This window comes from Camarhynchus parvulus, chromosome 1A (assembly GCF_901933205.1).
Source record: "Camarhynchus parvulus chromosome 1A, STF_HiC, whole genome shotgun sequence".
Taxonomy (NCBI): domain Eukaryota; kingdom Metazoa; phylum Chordata; class Aves; order Passeriformes; family Thraupidae; genus Camarhynchus; species Camarhynchus parvulus.
The window spans coordinates 56,023,076-56,042,822 of NC_044586.1; the positions used below are offsets into that span (position 1 = coordinate 56,023,076).

The 19,747-nt window shown below is 36.0% G+C and overlaps 1 protein-coding gene across 3 annotated transcripts in view; it reads left to right on the forward strand.

Annotated features, from left to right (window-relative positions):
- Window positions 1-19,747, forward strand: part of LRRK2 (leucine rich repeat kinase 2) — a 63,721-nt gene that overhangs the window by 22,659 nt on the left and 21,315 nt on the right. For all 3 annotated transcript variants that reach the window (XM_030960365.1, XM_030960366.1, XM_030960367.1), the window contains exons 14-31: window positions 233-366; window positions 1,905-2,049; window positions 2,326-2,465; window positions 3,803-3,931; window positions 4,017-4,187; window positions 5,422-5,677; window positions 5,903-6,091; window positions 7,500-7,621; window positions 8,372-8,441; window positions 8,871-9,091; window positions 9,622-9,872; window positions 11,004-11,152; window positions 12,905-12,998; window positions 14,005-14,191; window positions 14,581-14,762; window positions 15,295-15,524; window positions 16,516-16,643; window positions 17,697-17,915. In XM_030960365.1, the coding sequence (XP_030816225.1) occupies window positions 233-366; window positions 1,905-2,049; window positions 2,326-2,465; window positions 3,803-3,931; window positions 4,017-4,187; window positions 5,422-5,677; window positions 5,903-6,091; window positions 7,500-7,621; window positions 8,372-8,441; window positions 8,871-9,091; window positions 9,622-9,872; window positions 11,004-11,152; window positions 12,905-12,998; window positions 14,005-14,191; window positions 14,581-14,762; window positions 15,295-15,524; window positions 16,516-16,643; window positions 17,697-17,915 (3,017 nt within the window). The remainder of the gene's footprint in view (window positions 1-232; window positions 367-1,904; window positions 2,050-2,325; window positions 2,466-3,802; window positions 3,932-4,016; window positions 4,188-5,421; window positions 5,678-5,902; window positions 6,092-7,499; window positions 7,622-8,371; window positions 8,442-8,870; window positions 9,092-9,621; window positions 9,873-11,003; window positions 11,153-12,904; window positions 12,999-14,004; window positions 14,192-14,580; window positions 14,763-15,294; window positions 15,525-16,515; window positions 16,644-17,696; window positions 17,916-19,747) is intronic.

Genomic DNA, 19,747 nt, shown 5'->3' on the forward strand with positions numbered 1-19,747 from the left:
GAGCAAATATGTGGTGAAATTTTCCTTTCAAGCACAATGCACTCATATTACAATGTAAATCTGGAGGGATTCCAGTGTCTGCAATACAGTGTTCTGAAAGTACCATGAGATCTGAAATATGCTCTCTGAGTCACCTCAGTGTTCATTTGATTGTTAGATTGTATTATTGGGTTAATGGTGGGGAGAATATGAAATCTGCTGTTCTGAGGAAGGCTGTTTTCCATTGTTGCAGGTACAAAGAATGAACACCAGAATGATTCTTCCAGAGATGTGGGAGATGCTGCTCTTGCACTTACAGGAAAAGTCATTAAAAGCCAGTGTCTCTTGGAGGGAACTCACTCATTGGTGCTTAATGCTTTAAACCGGGTATAGTTAAAGCTTTATTCTAATGGATTTTTTCATTATTTTACACTTGAAGCAGTAAATAATTTGTAATTTTTAGTTCTGCATTGATTTTCCTACTGATTTTATAGAATTAATCTTAACTCCCAAGTTTCATGAATATTTTAGAGTTTCTTCTTAATTTCTTTTCTGGAGTGTATTAGATGATTTTTTTATACAGTAATTCCAAAGAATATTTATTTAAAAAAAAAGGTAGGGTTTTTTTCAAGGATTCAGTTTATTGGTATTTCTATTTTCTTAAAGCAGACTGGTGTATATATGTCCTCATGCCTACACCTCAGCTACACATAGAACTGAGTGGACAACTCAGTTATCTGTATTCTTTTCACTGTTCAACTTTTTCCAGCCCCTGTAAAATAGAGTGATCACAGTACCCTGAAGGAGAAGCTGAAAAATGAAAGGCTGAAGCAGACTCAGTCTATGCAAAGGAAACACTGGGAACTTTGGGAACTGGGAACTTTGCTCAGCAAATTAACCTCAAATCCCAGTGATTGGAAATGTTTAACTTCATGGCCTTCAGAAGAATCCAGTCTCTACAAGATTTTCAAGGTTCACATGATCACAATCAAAATGTAGCAATTCCTATATTTTTAGAAGTCCCTCTCAGGAATTTTAAGCTTGCCAAACAGATTCAGTCAAGGAAATTTATGTCTCTTACTATAGAAGTCAGAGCAAGTAATGTATCAGTGAAATAGTTCTGGAGTGTCTAAAGGACATCTTGACCTGAAGATATCAGATAGAGAAGTTAACAAAGGAGATAAAATAATTTTTGCTCCAGAAGGTCTTCAATATTTTGTGATCATCCCGATTGCATTTTCCAATGCAGCTGGTTTGTGGTTAGGGGTATTACAATATCAGCCAGAAGGGCTAGGAACTGATACATTTAATTAAAAACTAGAGACAGAATAAGGAGGAAGAGATGGACGTGACTGCACTGAAGTAATTTTGCAGATTTGTGATGGCTGTGACACAGATCTAGGACTCATCTAGGGTTCCTCCATCAAAGGTGGGGGATGGTAATAGGTATGTTGCTTCATATCTTTTTCTTTTAATATTTTTCAGTTGTCAGCATGGTTATTACTTTTTCCAGTTATCAAAAAAAAAAAACCCAAAACCAACCAACCAAACAAACCCCGTATTATTTCCTTTTAAACCACAAATGAAGTACATTTTCTCCCTCTGCTTGCCCTAGAAAAATGGTGTAAACTTATCAATGAGAATTTGAGGGGAAAAATCCAATTTTTCATCAGAAAAGTGGCTAGGGAATATTTTCAGAATCAAAGATTAAAATCTGGGGAAGTTATGAGCAGCTGAAACTGATGGTTGATAGGAAAATCTTTTTGGAATTGTGATTGTTGTTATTTATTGTCACATCAGCTGTAACTTCATTTAAGAACAACATTCATTTGTTATTACAGAGTGACTTTAAGAACAAGCAACTCCTCTGTTGCCATTGTAAGCAGAACAATCTTGATCTGATTTTATCTTCCTTTCTCCATTAGTTTATTGGAAATCCTAGCATTCAGAAGTGTGGATTGAAACTGCTTGGTTCTGTAGCTGAGTGCACTGGTGCACTGGAAATTTTAACTCAGCAAGGAGCTACTGACACTGTGCTTCACACCCTGCAGATGTATCCAGATGAAAAAGGTAGGGAAGGTGTTTCGTCAGCAGAATGAGAATGGCATGGTGGGAGGTTTGTACCAGATCTGTTTTTCTCTATGGTGCTGCATGTGATTTAGGTTGTTATGGCAAGAGAAGTGTTGCACAGTCCTCAGATTCACTCACACTGCAGTTATGCCTGGCCTTATAATAGCTTGTGCAAGTACTTTCTGGAATGTTACTGAAAGACTACTTCAATCATGGGTTTATTCCATCAGAATGACTGAATTATCAGTGTCTGAATAATATTTCTTTTTCTTCTAGACATACAGTGCTTGGGTTTGAGTCTTCTGTGCTCTTTGATTACACGGAGGAGTTTGTGTATTGCAACCATGCACGTCCTGTCAGCAGTTCTGGTTTCTACCCTGCGACGATTTAAAGAAGTCACTGAAATCCAGATGCATGTATGTGTCATTTCTGTCTGTGAAGATGAAAACAAAACTCAAAACCATCAAAAATTATTTTAATATGTTATATTTAAGTGTAATTTTACTTACTTGATTTTGATTTTATTGAAATTACTAGATTAGTATAAACCTTTGTAATTAAACGGAGACATTTGTTGTAGAGATGGTTTTCTTGGAGGCATATATTCAATCCAGAATGTGTAAGCATAGGTTAAGTGTTTGTCTAAAACTTATGAGATCTACAAGCTAGAACAAATTTCTCAGTCATGATCCATCATTCTGTCAATCTGTAACCATTTCATGAAGTAACCATCATTAGAGTAGTGATTGCCCTTCTTTGAGAAGTCAGAGAAGATAATTTAGTTCACAGCCTTGTCACCAGGAATAAACTTAGTGTAGGAATGCTGTATTTAAGAAAATATATTACTGGAATACTATCAGACTTTGGAGCCACATCTATATATGGAAGGAGAGTTGTCTGTAAACACACATTTAATCCTTGTGTAAAGTTCTGTTTCCTCTGCTTCAGAAGTTTTCCCTGTTTGTTACCAGTTTCATTTTTCTAGTGGGATAGAATGTGCATGTGACATCAGCTTTCTGTGAGAGTTTCTATATTTCTCTTTCATATGAATATGAAAATATTGCAAATACAGCCTCCCTTCTTTGCTGCTGTTTTTTGCCCAGCCTTTTCACTTTTAGCTTAGCAACCAAAATAGAGAGAAATAAAAACAGTATGCTGGAATAAGGAAGTTACTTTAAGTGATTTAGTTCCAATTGGGTTTGCACAGAGTCCATAATTTACCCAGTTCATCCTTCTGGGTGAACTTTACTTGCAGAATCATGGGATAATTTTGTATTTCTTCTTAGTTATTATATGCACCTGTTAATTTTTTCCTTTAGTCTAATAGTTCTTTTAAAATTCAGGGATTACAGAGCGGCACACTGGAACAGGGGATGTATCTTCATTCCATATTGTTAGAAGGAGATTGTTTCCTCTTTACATTTTCAGGAAATCACAAGTACAGTTGTCACTGCCAGGCAGGATGTTGTCAGATATAGTGTTGCATATTTGACTTTCCGAAGTGATAGTTAATATCTGTTTAAGTGGATCAGCTAAATAAGCATGAAACTACAGCTATATAAACAGAGATACCTGCTATTTCTGCCTTCTCTCCCAAACTTTTCCTATTTGTTAACTATTACATATTTAAAAGTAAGACAAAAAAAATTAAAGCACAAATTTTTTGGTTGAAATTTGATTTTGTTGCATGACCTGGTTTAAAGCGACACTTTTTAACACTGTACTTCTTTCAATGTTCTCATTGTGTTCTTAGGGATTTCATGCAATCTTGGCAATTCTTGGTTTGTCACCTTGTTTTGCAAAGCTGCTGGTAAATGAATCATTTGACACAGTCATTTTCTATCAGATGTCTATGTGTTTCACTGACCAGCGAGATCAACAGGTATCTTTTTTCTCTGACAGTTCCACAGCTGAAAAATGTTGGTGCTTTTTTGTCCTAACTTTTATTTTTTTGTCTTTCGATTCAGTTTCAAAGCCTGTGCTGTAGATGTTTTGCTAAAATAGCTGAAAATGATGAGTTAAAAAATACAATGCTGGAAAAAGCATGTATGGAGTACAATAGTATTATGGCTGAATGTTTACTTTTACTGGGAGCTGATGTTAATAAGAAGACAAAGACAAATTCTTTGATCTATCAGGTAATAGATGGAAATATATATACAATTTTCTTGCTTACAAGTTCTGCTTTTGGGTTCCTTTCTGTTGTCGTGTAAATATTTATTTGGCTGAACACAGAGAACAGAGATGCTGCTCCCATATGCTCACCAGTGCTTCTTGCTAACTGTCACCACCTTTAAAGTTAATTTTTTAAAGTGATTTGCATAAGTGCTTCTTTATTTTGGTTCAGCGTCAAAGTTTTAAATAGTCTGAGAGAACCCCACCAATACTGCCTGAAGGGAATTAGGAAGTGTTCAGTTCTGCTGGTAGAACTTTCTGGGTGATGAAGCACAGCTGCGTTTGGAGCTGACCATCCATTCATAGGCAAATCAGTGTAGGAAACCACAGTGCTCTTATTGAAGTAACTGAAAGTATTTCTAGAAAATGTTTTTAATATTCACAATCAACACTGGTCTGTGTAGCAATGCAGACTTGGAAACTGGGAGGAGCTGACTGAACCATAGAAACATAAAGGCTGGAAAAGACCTCCATGATAGTGAAGTACAAGTTTTGGCTGAAACCACCTTGTCCACTAAGCCAGAGCACTAAATGCCCCATCCAGTTGTTTCTTGGACACTTCCAGGGATGGGGACTCCACCACTTAGGGTGTCAATGCTTAACCACCCTGTCAGTGAAGCTGTTCTTCCTGATGTCCAGTTCAATCAGCTCTGGAACAGCTTGAGGCCATGTCCTCTTGTCCTGTCACTGGCTGCCTGGGGGAAGTGGCTGATCTCTACCTGGCTGCACCCTCCTTTCAGGTAGTTAAAGCCAGCAGAGCTGAGCTCAGAATCAGACAAGGCTTGATGAAACTGACTATTGTTGCCTGTTCATTAAATATCCAGATGATAACCCCTAAGTGTCTATTTTCCACTAAACAGCTAAATAAGTGAAGTTGCAATAGGCCACATGCAATAACCAAACTAGATAAATTACCATTCATTTCTGCCTGAAAATTGTGTGCACTCATGACAAGAATTACAATTGCAGATCTAAAGCATTTGATACATTTGGGCAAAGCCTTCATGAAAGTTAGAATTGGTACTCAGACACCTTAGGAAGGCATATGCTCAAAGGAGTAAGGAATTGCATAATTGAGAAAGAGACACAATCCTTAAAGTCACTCTGAATTTGAGACAAGCATCTTAATGCAGTCTGAGCTGTTACTGGAATGCTTAATATTCTTGGTTTGTTTTAATAATTGCTTTTCTCTATTAGGTTTGTGAGAAAGGAAGTAATCCTAAATTGGTGGAATTGTTATTAGCCAGTGGTGCTCGAGAGCAGGATGTTCGGAGTGCTTTGACCATCAGTATAAAGAGAGGAGATAGCCAAATCATCAGCTTGCTCTTAAAGAAGCTTAGCCTTGATGTCACCAACAGCAGTATTTGTCTTGGAGGATTTGGTTTTGGCAGATTAGAGCCTTCCTGGCTCATTCCTTTGTTCCCAGATAAACTTACTCAAACAAGAAAACAGAGTGAGTATATATAGAAATTGCTGTACAAAATGTGTCAATATCTTCTGATGACACTATGAATGTGTTTTAGCTGAAGACTTTCAGTTGAGACTCTCTTCATAGCATTCAGCTTGCTATGGAAAATTTGGCAAAACTTGAAAATAAATCAAATTATTTCTGTTATTTTTTTAAGCTACTTAGATTTCTTGGAGATTATTTTATCTTTTCCATTTCTTGTACATATAGGTGCAGGTTCTGCACTGGCAAGGATGGTGCTCAAATTCCAGATGAAGAACATTTCAGAGGATAGATTAAGAGCCTCCTCTGATCCAAACTTGTCTGAAGATGGAGTGGACAGAAACTATGACTGGAATTTCATACCTGACCCATTAGTGGACAGTATTTTTCCTTTGAGTGATGATATTGATAGTGAAGGTACTTGTTTTTCTTTTCTTTTTTGCTTTTTATAATCCAAATCTAATGTACCAGGGCTAGACTATAGCCATAAATCAGTTGTTTATTTGTATTTGAGATTTAACACTTCCCATGAAGAAAAAAACTTCTATCTAAAATTTTGTTTGGGGTAGCATTGGAAAATAGTTTGTGGTGAGTATGTACTTCGCCTGTAAAATTAAGACCTTGAGGAATTTTACACAGTAATACATTTAGAATTAGTTTGTCATGCATTTAGTTTTTTGTAGAGAGAGAGTAAGATTCTTGCAACTGAATTTAGATTTTGACTTTTTCTGTCTTTTTCTGAGCTGCCCTTATAGTTTATGACAAAAAGCAAGAGCTTCAAGAGCCCAATTTGTCTCATTGTGAAGTCAGGTGTATTGTGATCTACAAACTCCTCGGTTCCTTGGGTAGTCTGTAAATAAAGTTCATACAACCAGATCAGCTATAAAGGACTATGTTATTAACAAATAAAGTAGGTGAAACAAGCCCTATCCTAAAGATAACTAATTGATCAGAAAGTGTAAATGACAGATTTGTGTTCAGCCCAACACCATTCTTTGTAACCAGGACATTTGAATGCCTTTAACTTACAGAGCGACAGCATTCCTTTTCTATAATACCAGCAACTTAATAATGAAAGTAGCCTTAATTAATAATGTATCTTTTTTGTTGTTCAAATGTTGCTCTTGTTTTAGAACAGCTGGTTACTTAAAATCAACACAGATGAAGAATTTGAATTTTGGAATCAGAGAATCATAACGAACTTTTTTTTATTCTGCTTTGTTGTTTTCCATATATCATTCAACACCACTTTTAATTTCTGTAGGTCTATTTGTTGCTCCATGTAGAAAAGTTGTTATCATAAAAAAATTCAGGAGTGATTTTGGGAGTTTTAAAAGTAGCTTTGGGAAGAGGGACATCAAATGTCTCCAGATAATGACACCAAATGTCTCCTGAATCACCAAATCCAGAGTGGCATTTGATGTTTCATTCTCAATAAATGTGGGAGTGCAAATTTATCTATTGAAATACAACTCTTTTCTATTTTAAAAAGTTATTTAGACTGAAGTAGCAGACATATGTGCTATGAAACATGCATAATAATCCCAACCCAATGGAAATTTTGTATCATAAATCATCAGTGCAGGTCCTGCAATCACCTGCAGGTCCTACTTGAAGAATGTCAAGTGAGTATGGCCCCTCTGCTCTAAAACACACTGACAACATTCTTGGCCTATTGTACACAGAATTGACCAGTAAGATCCTGCCAGTATTGATGCTTTTGAAATGCATCTCTTCTTTGTATGTCAGCATCTATAGTACAGTTGAATTCTGAGCCTCATCTTTAAATACATTTTTCTCACCTATTTCTGTTCCTGTGTTCAAGGAAGTGAAGGTTCACTTTTTACAAAAAAGAAGTCCAATTCCATTGCAGTTGCTGATTTATATTGTAGGGAAGCGGCATGTCAGAGAGGCTCTCCTACTTTGCTGCGACATTCCTACTCTGTGGTAAGTCAGATCCATGCTCATTCCAGGTTTTTAAGTCCATCTACATAGCCTACTCCAAAACTGTTAATAATCAAGTGGTAGGAAAGGTCATGTAACCATGGGCTTTGTCTCACTGTTGCCATTCAGTGTTTCCTTCTGCTGTGGTGCACTGTGTGGATGAGTTTATGTCAGCAAAAATATATGATCACTAAAGAGTAGACACCCTTTTGAAGTGTTCAGATTTCCAGTCTGGTGTTCAAATGGAAATACAGGGATCATGGGCCCAGTCACAAAAAATTAACTTCCCCTTAGTGAAGCTGATCTTCAGTAATGATCAATGGAGAGAGACTGATTCCCTAAGGAGACATAAGAGGACAAATTGGTGGCATAGAAATCAGGTTCCCTTGGAAGGAACTTGTCTCTTTCCATTGTCTGTAAAGGGAAACTGGAGAGACTGGCTTTCTTAGAGAAAGTTATGTTTTGTAATACTCTGCTCCATCCTATTTCTGCACCCTAGGGAAAGTCATTCTGGGTTGGCAGAAATGCACTACTTCCATTGCACTCTAAATCTACCACTCTTTCATATTTCATGGATCAATATGTTTTACTAAGATGTGACCTATTGTTATTTTGAGTTCAAGTGTATAGTTTTTTTGTGTTCTCCCTATAAGCTCTGATAAAAAGAAATCACAATAAAAAGAGTTTTACTGAATTTGGATGATTTCAGAATGTACATATGTTCTTAAATGCTTTTTCTCTTGGATTTTTCAGGGACCTGGCTCAGATTATGAACCATTAATGAAACAAAGACGAAAATTCTTGCTCTCAGATGAATCCCCCAGTAAGTAAACTGTACAATTTAAGGTATATAACAGCATAGCATGCAAAGATTTGAGACACATTATGTATTTGTTTAGGAGGAGGATACATTTTGGAAATACTACAGTAAAGTACAAATAATGCATATATAGAGATTTTTATTTCTTGGACTCCACAAATAATTTATGTAGGCAATGAAATTTAATGAGTGCCCTTACTAGCTTTCAAAAGCTCCTTCTGTTGTGCAGTGCATAAACATTCACCTCTTCCCTTTCCCTACTGTCTTATAAATTTCTGTGTCTTAATAGAATTCTTCATGAATTTGGGTCTTAACCAATATCCAAACATTCACTCTCTTCTGCACTTTAGATCCCAAGCTAAATGATTGTAATTTTACCTAAGTGATAGTGATAAATTAAATAATGGTATTTTCACATTTTTGTTTTAATAGAAGGCATCTCAAAATTGTCATCACATGTAAGATCATCAGACAGTCTTTCTTCGTTGATCTCAGAGAAAGAATATATTAAATCACTAGATCTTTCATCAAATGAACTGGAGAACATTGATGCCATCAGCCAGAACAGCTGCTTAATAAGTCATCTGGAACACCTTGAGAAACTGGAGCTTCACCAAAATGCTCTTACAAACATTCCAGAACAACTGTGTGAAGTAATTCTGCATAATTTTATGCAACACAAGTTGAAATTAGTTAAAATAAAGTGTTGATCTCTAATAATGTAATCCATATATATTGTGGTAATGTATCCATAGCAATATTACTCAAGAATATGGGTGCATATTTTGGCATGCCTCATACATTTACTCAACTTTCATTCAGTGCATTAATGTTCATTAGAAATAAAAGTGTTTCATGGGATTGTTTTATGTCATTTACTGCAGAGAACTACTTTAAGATGTGTGATATTAAGTAGCATAATAATGGCAATGGAACAGAGAACTGCAGGCAATTACTATCTTAAATTTTATGAAATGGAGCTAATTGTTTTTGAATAATGTCCTATATTTTTTTGTAGAAATATTATAGGCTACATTGGTATGATTGCTATTTTCTGCTACTTTTCTATAGTGAGATAAATATAAATAAACTAATAATTTGTATGAAAATATAACTCAGTTGCAAGCACACAAATTAATCTTTTCTTTTAGCTTTTTACAAACAAATTATCCTTTTCTTTCAGAACTTGAAATGCCTGACTTACCTGGATTTGCACAGTAACCGATTTACGGCTTTCCCGCCGTACTTACTGAGGATGAATTGTATCGCAAACCTTGACATCTCACGAAATGACATTGGCCCTTCCTTTGCTTTGGATCCCAGCCTCAGATGTCCAACTCTAAAGCAACTCAACCTTTCATACAATCAGCTGGTATGCATTCCTGAATTTCTTACAAGTGTTGCTGAAAATCTGGAACAGCTCTTGCTGGAAGGGTGAGTTGCATGAGTAAATGGACTGTAGCATAACAAACATAATAGGAAATAATAGATTTGTTATGCACAATGATGACTCTTTATAGCATGTAAAGGATTTAGTCACCAGTAAAATACTGACATTGTCTTCCAAATGTGTACATTGCTACAGTTTTCCTAGTTGGATTGCAAAGTACAAGATATGAGAATGACTTTGGACCTTGATAGACTCAAATAGCTTTGCTATTCCATTAACATATTAAATAAGTTGTAGTTCAGTTTCTTTCTGCTCCATCCTATTAATCCACAGGGCTGTGTAGTCTGACATATTCAACTAGGTTTTCTGTGCACACAATATAGTTTCCACTGTATTTCATATGCATAAAAGCTTTTCTGGAAGTAGTACTAATGTAATTTTGGGTATTGGTATGGATATGTTTTAAGCCACAGAAACAGGTTAAAACATGTAGCTTTTTGTTTGCCAGCACTTATTATCCTATTTCTTAGTAAGGTAATTCATACCCATGTGGAATTCTTAAGAATGAGATTGGTGATAGCTCTGTAAACTGCAGAGACTGTCTCATTCATTTCCTACAGTTCATGCTAAATCAGATTGTGAACTTTGTTAATAATACTACCCTGGCATAACAGTGGATGGATCTTTTATCTCTGTGTTTTTGAGATCTTTCTCCTCCTCTTAATAGTGTTCTTCTCCCCAGAATATGTTGTGTAAAATTATATATTCATCCTGAATTGCATTCCATACAGGATTCCTTTTTTAAAAGATTTTGTAGTTTGTTAGTAATTCTGTAATATTGCAAATGCATACTTTTAGTACACAGAACCTCTCACAAATGCAGCAATCCTCTTTGCATGGGATTGAGCTCCAGTATGTAATCAGAAAATTAAACCTTGCAATACATTTTGACATTTGTCTCCAAATTAATGAAACTGATTTTAATATCAGTGATGATGTTCCAAGTTGCCACACGTATTAGTGGTTTTGCTGACTGGTCAGTCTTTATATAGATAAAATTTTATTTTTGCTTTACTAGTGTAAGGATGACTTTTTCAGATCAACACTACTTTCACCTTTTACCTAATAGTTTCTAAATAAAACATGGATTGTCTTTTTTCTTGTTGTTATCATAGAAACAAAATTTCATGCTTGTGTTCACCCCTATGCTTGAAAGACCTGAAAATTTTAAACATTAGTAAGAACAATATTTCATCCCTTGCTGAGAATGTCTTCATGGGCTGTACAAAATTGGAGCAGTTCAATGCCAGGATGAATGTTCTTGGTAAGTATCTGTGAAAATAGGATTCACCTTCTAGAAACTATTCCAAGTCACAAAATTCCTCTGCCTACCAGCATTTGGAGTCTTGGGAGAACAGAAAAGAGTAATACAAGTACTAGTCCTTGTTTACAGGGTTTCCTAAGCATCAGCTTGTGATCACTGAAGCATAGAGCATGCTTCCAGTCATTTGATCTGACTCACCCAACTCCTCTTGTTCCTGCATTTGGAGTGAATGCTGTAAAAATGACTGAGTGCACTTGAGATTGTACACACTGCTGAGGAAGGTTCAAAGAAGAGAAAATCATTGTAATTTAGCTTGCAAACTAAATACTAGTACTCATGCAGGTTTAATACTGTAATACATAGATGCATCCTGGCTTGTAGCAGCAGCAGTGTGGCCAGCAGGAGCAGGGCAGGGATTGTCCCCCTGTACTCAGCACTGGTGAGGGCACACCTCAATCCTCTGTTCAGTTTTGGGCCTCTCGCTGCAAGAAACACACTGAGGTGCTGGAGTGAATCCAAAGAAGGGCAGAGGAGCTGGTGAAGGGTCTAGAGCACAAGTCTGATGGGGAGCCTTGCGGAGAACTGTAGCACTCTCTACAACTGCCTGAAAGGAGGCTGCAGCCAGTGGGGTTGGTCTATTCTCCCAAGAAGCAGGCAATAGGACAAGAGAAAACGGCCTCAAGTTGTGCCTGGGGAGGTTAGATTGGGTATTAGGGAAAATTTCTTCACTGAAAGAAGCACTGGAATAGGCTGCACAGAGAAGTGGTTGAGTCACCATCTCTGCAGGTATTTAAAAGACATGTGAATGTGGCCTTTAGGTCTTTAGTGGTGGACATGGCAGTGTAGGGTTAATGGCTGGGCACAATAGTCTTGGAGGTCTTTTCCAACGTGAATGATGCTGTGATTAAATATTTACCACACTATATCCAGCATTCTCTTCAGAGCAAAAGAGAAGGTTTGGTTCAATTGCCTGCATGCAGGTGTCATTTGAGATGCCCTGAATCATCCCCCTGGGCTTACAGCTTCTGGTCCAGAAAAAGCAGATCTTCCATAGCTCCTGTGTTTATCTTCAAACCTTGTGCACACAGCTCAGGAGCACAGGGCAGATCCCCTTCACTAGAACCCAGTACTGAGAAACTGAAGTTTCCTTAACTCAGGCTTGACTTGAGTCCATCCAGAATGTGGGTCAGTGGCTTAGCATATTTTTTATAAAGGTGTCAAAATCACTTTATTTATGGAAAATAAAAATTATACAAATTGGATTTTCAATGATACTGTGAGAGTTCATAAATTGCTGTTAGAATTTATTCTTTCGAGACATAAAATCTTCCATTTAGAAATTACTGTCACATTATTTCAGAAGGTAACTCTTAGAATTACATTAAACACAGCTGAACAATTAGACTCATTTTTATAAGAATGAAGTGAGTAAGACCCAACAAATCTTAGGTCACATGGGAATCTTTTGTATATTTGCAGTACAGTAAAGTGTAATTAAGATTGTTTTGGTGTTTAATGCCACCAGGAGATAAAGGATAACAATGCATGATTTGTTAAAAGACAAAATATTAATTAATTTTGGGACTTTAATTTTTAATGAGCTTTAAGAAAAAGGATTTGAACTCTGCCTTTGGTAGGTGATACCTTTGTTTTAAAATGATAGACTGACCTTTTAGTCTGTGTAAACTCCAGTCTTTAAAATAATTTAAACCATTCTTAAAATCATAGGATTAACCCCTTTTTCTGCTCTAGAAAAGATACCTGACTTGTCATCCAGCATAACAAGTTTAAAATTATCCCAGAATTGTTTTATTAATGTTCCAGAAGCAATTCTTCTTCTACCACAGTAAGTTACTCTTTTATTCATTGATGTTAATGTCAAGTTCTTGATAAAGAAAATCCGATGACAAAATTGAAAATTCTGCATGGTTTACTGATTTTCAGGGAATCCTCACTGGTTAAATCCAGAACTTGGTAGCTTTTAAACTGAAGACAAATTAGTCATATTTTCTTCATGATTCTGAAAAATTCTGTTCCTCAGATTCAAATTGCTGTTGTTGAAAATATATTCCTTGACAGCTGAAGCTGACAATTATTTAATTGAGAATACTAGAATTGGAACCAACAATAAAAATATATCAGCACTTCTTTTTGTTCTGCAGACTTTTGCACAAGACTACTGAGATTAGTTTTTCATTTCCTAAATAACATGAGATACTTATTCTCAAAGAAAAACACTTCCTCCAGAAGGAGTTGTGGTAAAGAAGCATGTGACATTTATTTTGCTGTACATTCAAAGCATTACTTATGTGAAAATTGGACTTTTGCTTTTTTTATAAAAGTTGCTGACCTTAACAGATCAGTAGAATGAGATTGTGGAGGGAGTGCCTGGAAGGGGTGATCCAATAGTTGTGGGGAGGTGTGAGTGCTGATGGCACCGTAGAGAGAGCAAATCCACAGATTTGGGAATTTATATTAATGAAATTAACATGATATTGAACAATTTCAGCATACTAACATTCACAGCTGCAGATTTAATGGATATGTTGAAAAAAATGCAGTTTTCAGGTTCTGCATCTCCCAGCTCAGAAAAATGAAGAAGGTGTTGCATGCATTTTTGTATGCTTCATAAACAGCATGTTTGTCCAATAAGTCTAGGTGAACTATGTAATTTGTGCACATACATATATTTGCAAACATACCTACTTCTATTTGGATTTCATTCAGAAAACCATCTCTTCTGGTAGCTAATCCACTTGTTTATTAAAAATTAATACAGCTTTGGTTTCAGCTAACCTGGGTTTTATTTTTTCATTTGCTAACTTCTCTCTTTTTTATTTTCATGTTTTTAGTTTGAGATCAGTAGATTTAAGCCAAAACAAGATCACAAGCCTGCCTGGACCGATGCACTGGAAATCACTGAATTTAAGGGAGCTGTTATTTAATCATAATCAAATAGATGTCTTGGACTTGAGTGAAAAGGCATGTGCATGGTCTAGGCTAGAAAAGCTACACCTCTCCCACAACAAGTTAAAGGAGGTAAAGTGTAAGATTCTACCTAAAGAAAATGTAATTGCTTTTCAGTTGAATGCAGTTTTTCAATGTTAATTTGATTTTCGTGTCACCTCTCATACAATTGCATTGTGTTAGTGAAATGTTATGTAAGTGCAAATATTTCATTCCTTTCCTTCCAAAATAGGAAAATTGCTATGTGCTATTCAGCTTTTCTGCCTGAAATGTGTCATATCAGTTTGTATACTGAATTACTTATAAGGTCTTTTCTCTCTTACTGTGGGATATTAGGCCTGTTTATTACAAAAGATTAACTACAGCAGTAAACATAATATCTAGTTCTGTTAAATAATTAATGTATTCATGTTCCTCATTTTTTTAACATTTAATTGCCCATTAAATGTTCTTTTATTTAGATTCCTCCTCAGATTGGCTTACTGGAGAACTTGACTTCTCTGGATGTAAGTTACAATCCTGATTTGAGATTCTTTCCCGATGAAATGGGAAGACTGTCCAAAGTCTGGGATCTTCCTTTGGAAGGACTCCATCTTAATTTAGACTTCAAGCATGTGGGATGCAAAGCCAGAGACATTATCAGGTTTGTTGCCCTATTGTTCTTGAATATTCCTGGTTTGCTTTCTTGGGATTTCCAGTAAAAAAGAGAATTATTGAGAAAATAGCATGCTGTTTTGAAAAGACATGCTGGTTTGTCATATGAAATCCAGCATGCTGTTGTGTGGGAGGTTATGCTAACAACACAGACAGATAAAATAGAGTGGTTTCGACCACAGTAGTATTACCTCTTGAATTTGATGCTTCCACAAACTGTGCAATAAATTTGTGCTTACCAATTATTTGTAATATGTTTATTGTGTTCCTCAGTTCCTCTGTGCACTGCACAGAGCACAGTTTTGGGATAATTACAAAGCAAAAAAAGACATTCTGAATTATTCTGAATTAAACTTCAGCTTTCAAACCAGAAATTAGAGTAGACAGTTAAAAGAATAGTAATATCAAACAGATACTGAAAATTTGAAGAAAATTGTATGGTTCTAGATTTTTCTTTGTTCTTGAGTTCTGTTCATCTTTGTTATACACTTCTGTGAGTTTTGCAAACTTTTTTCTACCAGGTTTCTTCAGCAGCGACTGAAGAAGGCTGTGCCTTATAACAGAATGAAGCTCATGATTGTTGGAAACACTGGCAGTGGGAAAACCACCCTGCTGCAACAGCTCATGAAAAGCAAACGAACAGAATTGGGCTCTCCAAAAGCTACAGTAGGCATTGATGTGAAAGATTGGATCATTCAAGGGAAAGGCAAAATGAAGAAGGAGCTTATATTAAATGTGTGGGACTTTGGAGGTATTTCCTGAGTTTATTTTCTTTTACTATTGTCTTTTCTAACATTTTAATGCATTACTTATTTTTAGAGTCAGCCTGTGGTAATTCAAACTGGGGACATTAGAATCACAAATGTACACCAAAAGTCCAATGACCACTTACAAATTAGTGGATTCTGTAAATTAGCAGCTAATTCTTCAAATTTGATAAAAAGCCTCAGGAATTTCTTATCAACAAATGTGGTTTGAACACTCATTTCAACCATGATACTTAGAATAATCATTTCAGAATAGTAAGAAACTGCTTGTAATCACCAGAAGAATCTTTCATTAAACTCTGTTTCTCCATTTTGTAGTCCAGGTCTCTCTAGGCTCTGCAGTATCACAGGTTTGTAAGGTCACAGACAACAAAGCACTTAGGATGAGTCTTTGAACCTTGTGTTTCTGGAAAGCTTTCTAAGTTTGGGGGAGTACAGAAGCACTTCTAAAATCCAGGGCTATTTGAGGCTATAGAAAAGTTATTTTTATACAGAGGTTTGTCATCATTTAAATACAGTCTATCACAATGCATGAGCCCAGATCAGTGCCATTCAAGCTGGATGTCCAGCTTTAGTTGTAATTTAAAGTGCTTAATTATGTGAATTTATTTTGAAGTTGCTGAAAATATAGGAGAAAGGAAAGGAAAGAGTGAGGGAGAAATTCAGTATTGAAGTTTTAAAAAAATCACAACCTTTTAAGTTGTCTATGCAGCAACCATGTTTATCTACTTAAATCTTACACTTGATATAAAACCAGTGTATGTGTTTTAACATTAACTTCAGTCAATGAGCTACCACAGAATGCCTTCCTAAAATTCATCATTTTTAGGGTTTCCTGTCAATTTATATAAATTTCTGCAAACATTAATTTCACTTGTGAACTCGTGGTCTGGGGACATGTGTTCCGCTGCCTTTTTGTGATCTGAAGATGTTCAGTCATGGAAATACTAAACAATGGAAATTTTTGATCATTAGGACAAGAAGAGTTCTACAGTACCCATCCTCATTTCATGACCCAGAGGGCTTTATATCTTGCTGTTTATGATCTGAGCAAAGGACAAGCAGAGGTGGATGCTATGAAGCCATGGCTTTTTAACATCAAGGTAAGACTTACAGAATGGAATTCTCCTTTCCAGGGAGCTGTAGGTGAACAGCACATTAACTATAAATATTTATATAGGGGAAGAAGAAAAAAAATTCTTCAAAAAGTAAGAACAGTAATATTAAACAAGAGCTGAAATACATCATATATTGGATATGACAGTAATTTTAGACATTAAAAGACATGATCAGCACCATTTTGGACTTGAAATTGTACAAAGTGGTGTGCAAAATAATAGTTTGTATATTCTGGCAATATTTTGAATTTACTGTTAAAAATAATAAAGGAATAATATTAAAGAAATGAGTTAAACTTGCATTTTTCTTTTACACCAGTATAAATTTTGGGGAAATCAGAATTAGACTAATTTAAAACTGACTAGATACAGGCTTGAAACCATGCTATTAAGTGTATGCTTAGTATCCTATTATTAATAGGAATTATTTCAGAACTATGGTAGGGAATTGACCTGAGAACCTCCCTGTGTATTTGTCATTTTTTTATACATGTTTATCTCCATTTATGGAGCCATTCCATGGTGAGTGAGCATTACTTGTTCTTTTTTTTATAGGATGCTTAGCCACGACTGGGCAATACACTCACATTAAGAGTTTGTTTTCTGTTCCTGTTAATGAACTTGTCTTTTCCACTCTTTTCACCTTGGGCAGTGATACAGGACACAGCAATCAGTTTAGTGTTGAGAAAATCACTTCTGATGTGTTTTCCTTTGCTGTGCAGTACCTGCTGATGTTTTTCTGCTGCCCTGTTCCAAAGACAGCTAGCAAAGTAGCATTTCTTTTGGTTATTCCATTTTATTGGATGTTCTTAATGAATAATGTCCCTCTATTTTACTGCCAATAGTGTTAATCTGCAAAGAATGACATGCAGATATACACTCCTTCCTTTTAGAAAAAGCTGGGTTTTTTAACATTTCTCTTTTGAAATAGACAACTCTCTAAATGTTTGACTAAATTGCTCACATTTTATGTGAATATAAAACTCTAAAATCAACATTTGCTATTAAGTTAATCAACAGTATGGATCTCACTAACAGGCTCGAGCATCAACATCCCCTGTGATTCTTGTTGGCACTCATCTGGATGTTTCTGATGAAGTGCAACGTAAGGCCTGCATGAGTAAAATCACCAGAGAGCTGCTGAACAAGCGTGGCTTCCCAGCAATCCAGGATTACCACTTTGTCAATGCCACAGAAGAATCTGATTCCATCATCAGACTTCGGAAAATCATCATAAAGGAGAGTCTTCACTTCAAGGTGAGATACATACTGTTTTAATGTTGAAAACATCGTTGTTTTACTTAAGTGAATGCATTTTTGAACATTAATGCATAATTAAATAAATTCCCATGTGATAGCAAAGTCATCTTGCCTTCTGTAAAATGTTACACACAGCAAAGTAATGAAGGAAATTCGCCAGGTTTGTTTTAATTTGATTTTCTTCCCAAAAATTCAACTTAGTAAAAATACCAACTAAGTTCAGTTTTCAAGAACTATGGCCATAAATCAAGTATTTAATTAAAAATGAGCCATCTTTATCTTCCAAAAAAATTTAAGTAAAACCTTGGTTTCTTGGGTAGCATCATGTAATTACAGTAAGTATTACAAGATTTCAGGGGACAGGATGTTGTGGTTTGTGAAAACCAACTGATTTCTCATTTACTGATTTCAGTTTACATAGCATGAAACTATTTCTATAAAGGCGAAAGTGAATTAAAGCAGGAGAGGAAAATCCTGTGGACTGAGTGATTCTCCTAGATTGGAATATCTGCACTTGTAATTCTGTTGTCTCCAAAGGCATCCAAACTCATTCCCTGCCCTATCCTTAGCCACAACATGAAGCCCTGAGTGTGAATGAAGAGATCTGCCCAGGCACGGTGCTTGTACAAAGACAGGATCTTATCTGTAACAAAAGAATATACTTTTTTTAATTTATGCAACATATTTTTCATTCTTCATTTATGTCATAGCACATTAAAGAGAAAAGGTGATGTCCTGTGCTACTTAAATCAATGGTCAAGAGCTTCATATATCATACCAGAACCCAAATTTCTTTCGAATGACTGCTTGGAAGATTTTATAGAGCAAATGTTGTATTTATGACTAGCCTCACACCCGTGGTGCTACAAATGAGTTAAAGTGTACACACCTCTCTTGTTTCTCGCAGGAATTAGCAGCTTAGCCAATATCCAAATTGTCTCTAACTTCATTCCACAGTGCAAGGAACAGCTAACCAGTCCTAAATGGCAAGGCGGTGCCCTCTCAAGTGAAATGGGTTAATTCCTCCTCTCATCCATCCAGTAGGCATGAATTGAGCTGATGTTTTTATGTGGCTCTGTGTCTCACCATACTTAGTGAACACCCCAGAGAAGTTCTGCTTTTTGGAAAATGTTGTTCCTTTCATGTCTACGTCTCTTGAGACTATGACTTAACTGATGTTTAAACTTCTACACAGATGTAAGGTGGCCTGAAAGGAGATAATTACCATAAATTTTGTAGGTAATTTGTGAAAGGAATGTTACAAGGCTTCAATCTCTAATCTGCTTAGAGATCAGACCACATTAGTTAAGTATTCAGCATTGTCACCAAGTACTCCAGAGTCTTTGAAATTACACAAGGTACTAATTTCATCTGCACAAGGTACCAATTATATTTTTGACACATTAAAAACATCACAGTACATTGGTGAGAGAAAAATTACAGTTACGAGGCCAGTTTGTAAATACTGGGAAAGTTGTTTCCCATTTCCTAAAAAAAGTCGATAGGTCAGCATGCATGGAGAGAGGAAAACCTGGCTGGGTACTAGTGATTACCAAATACCAAAGGGTGTCTGCAGGAAGGAACGGAGGCTCAGGAAACAGGCACAGGGCACCTGTTTGTGTCACTCATATGACTAAATTTATTTCATTCTATTCTCTTGTCCACTGACTGCCAGCAGTGGAGACTTTTTATTGAGCTACTATCCTCTTCCCCCCCCATTTACCTAAAGACATGGATAGAGATATTACATACTACAAGAAGTATAGGTTTTTAATATTAATTTATCTATTGCTCTGTATTAACTGAAGATGTATGATATAATCTGCTCA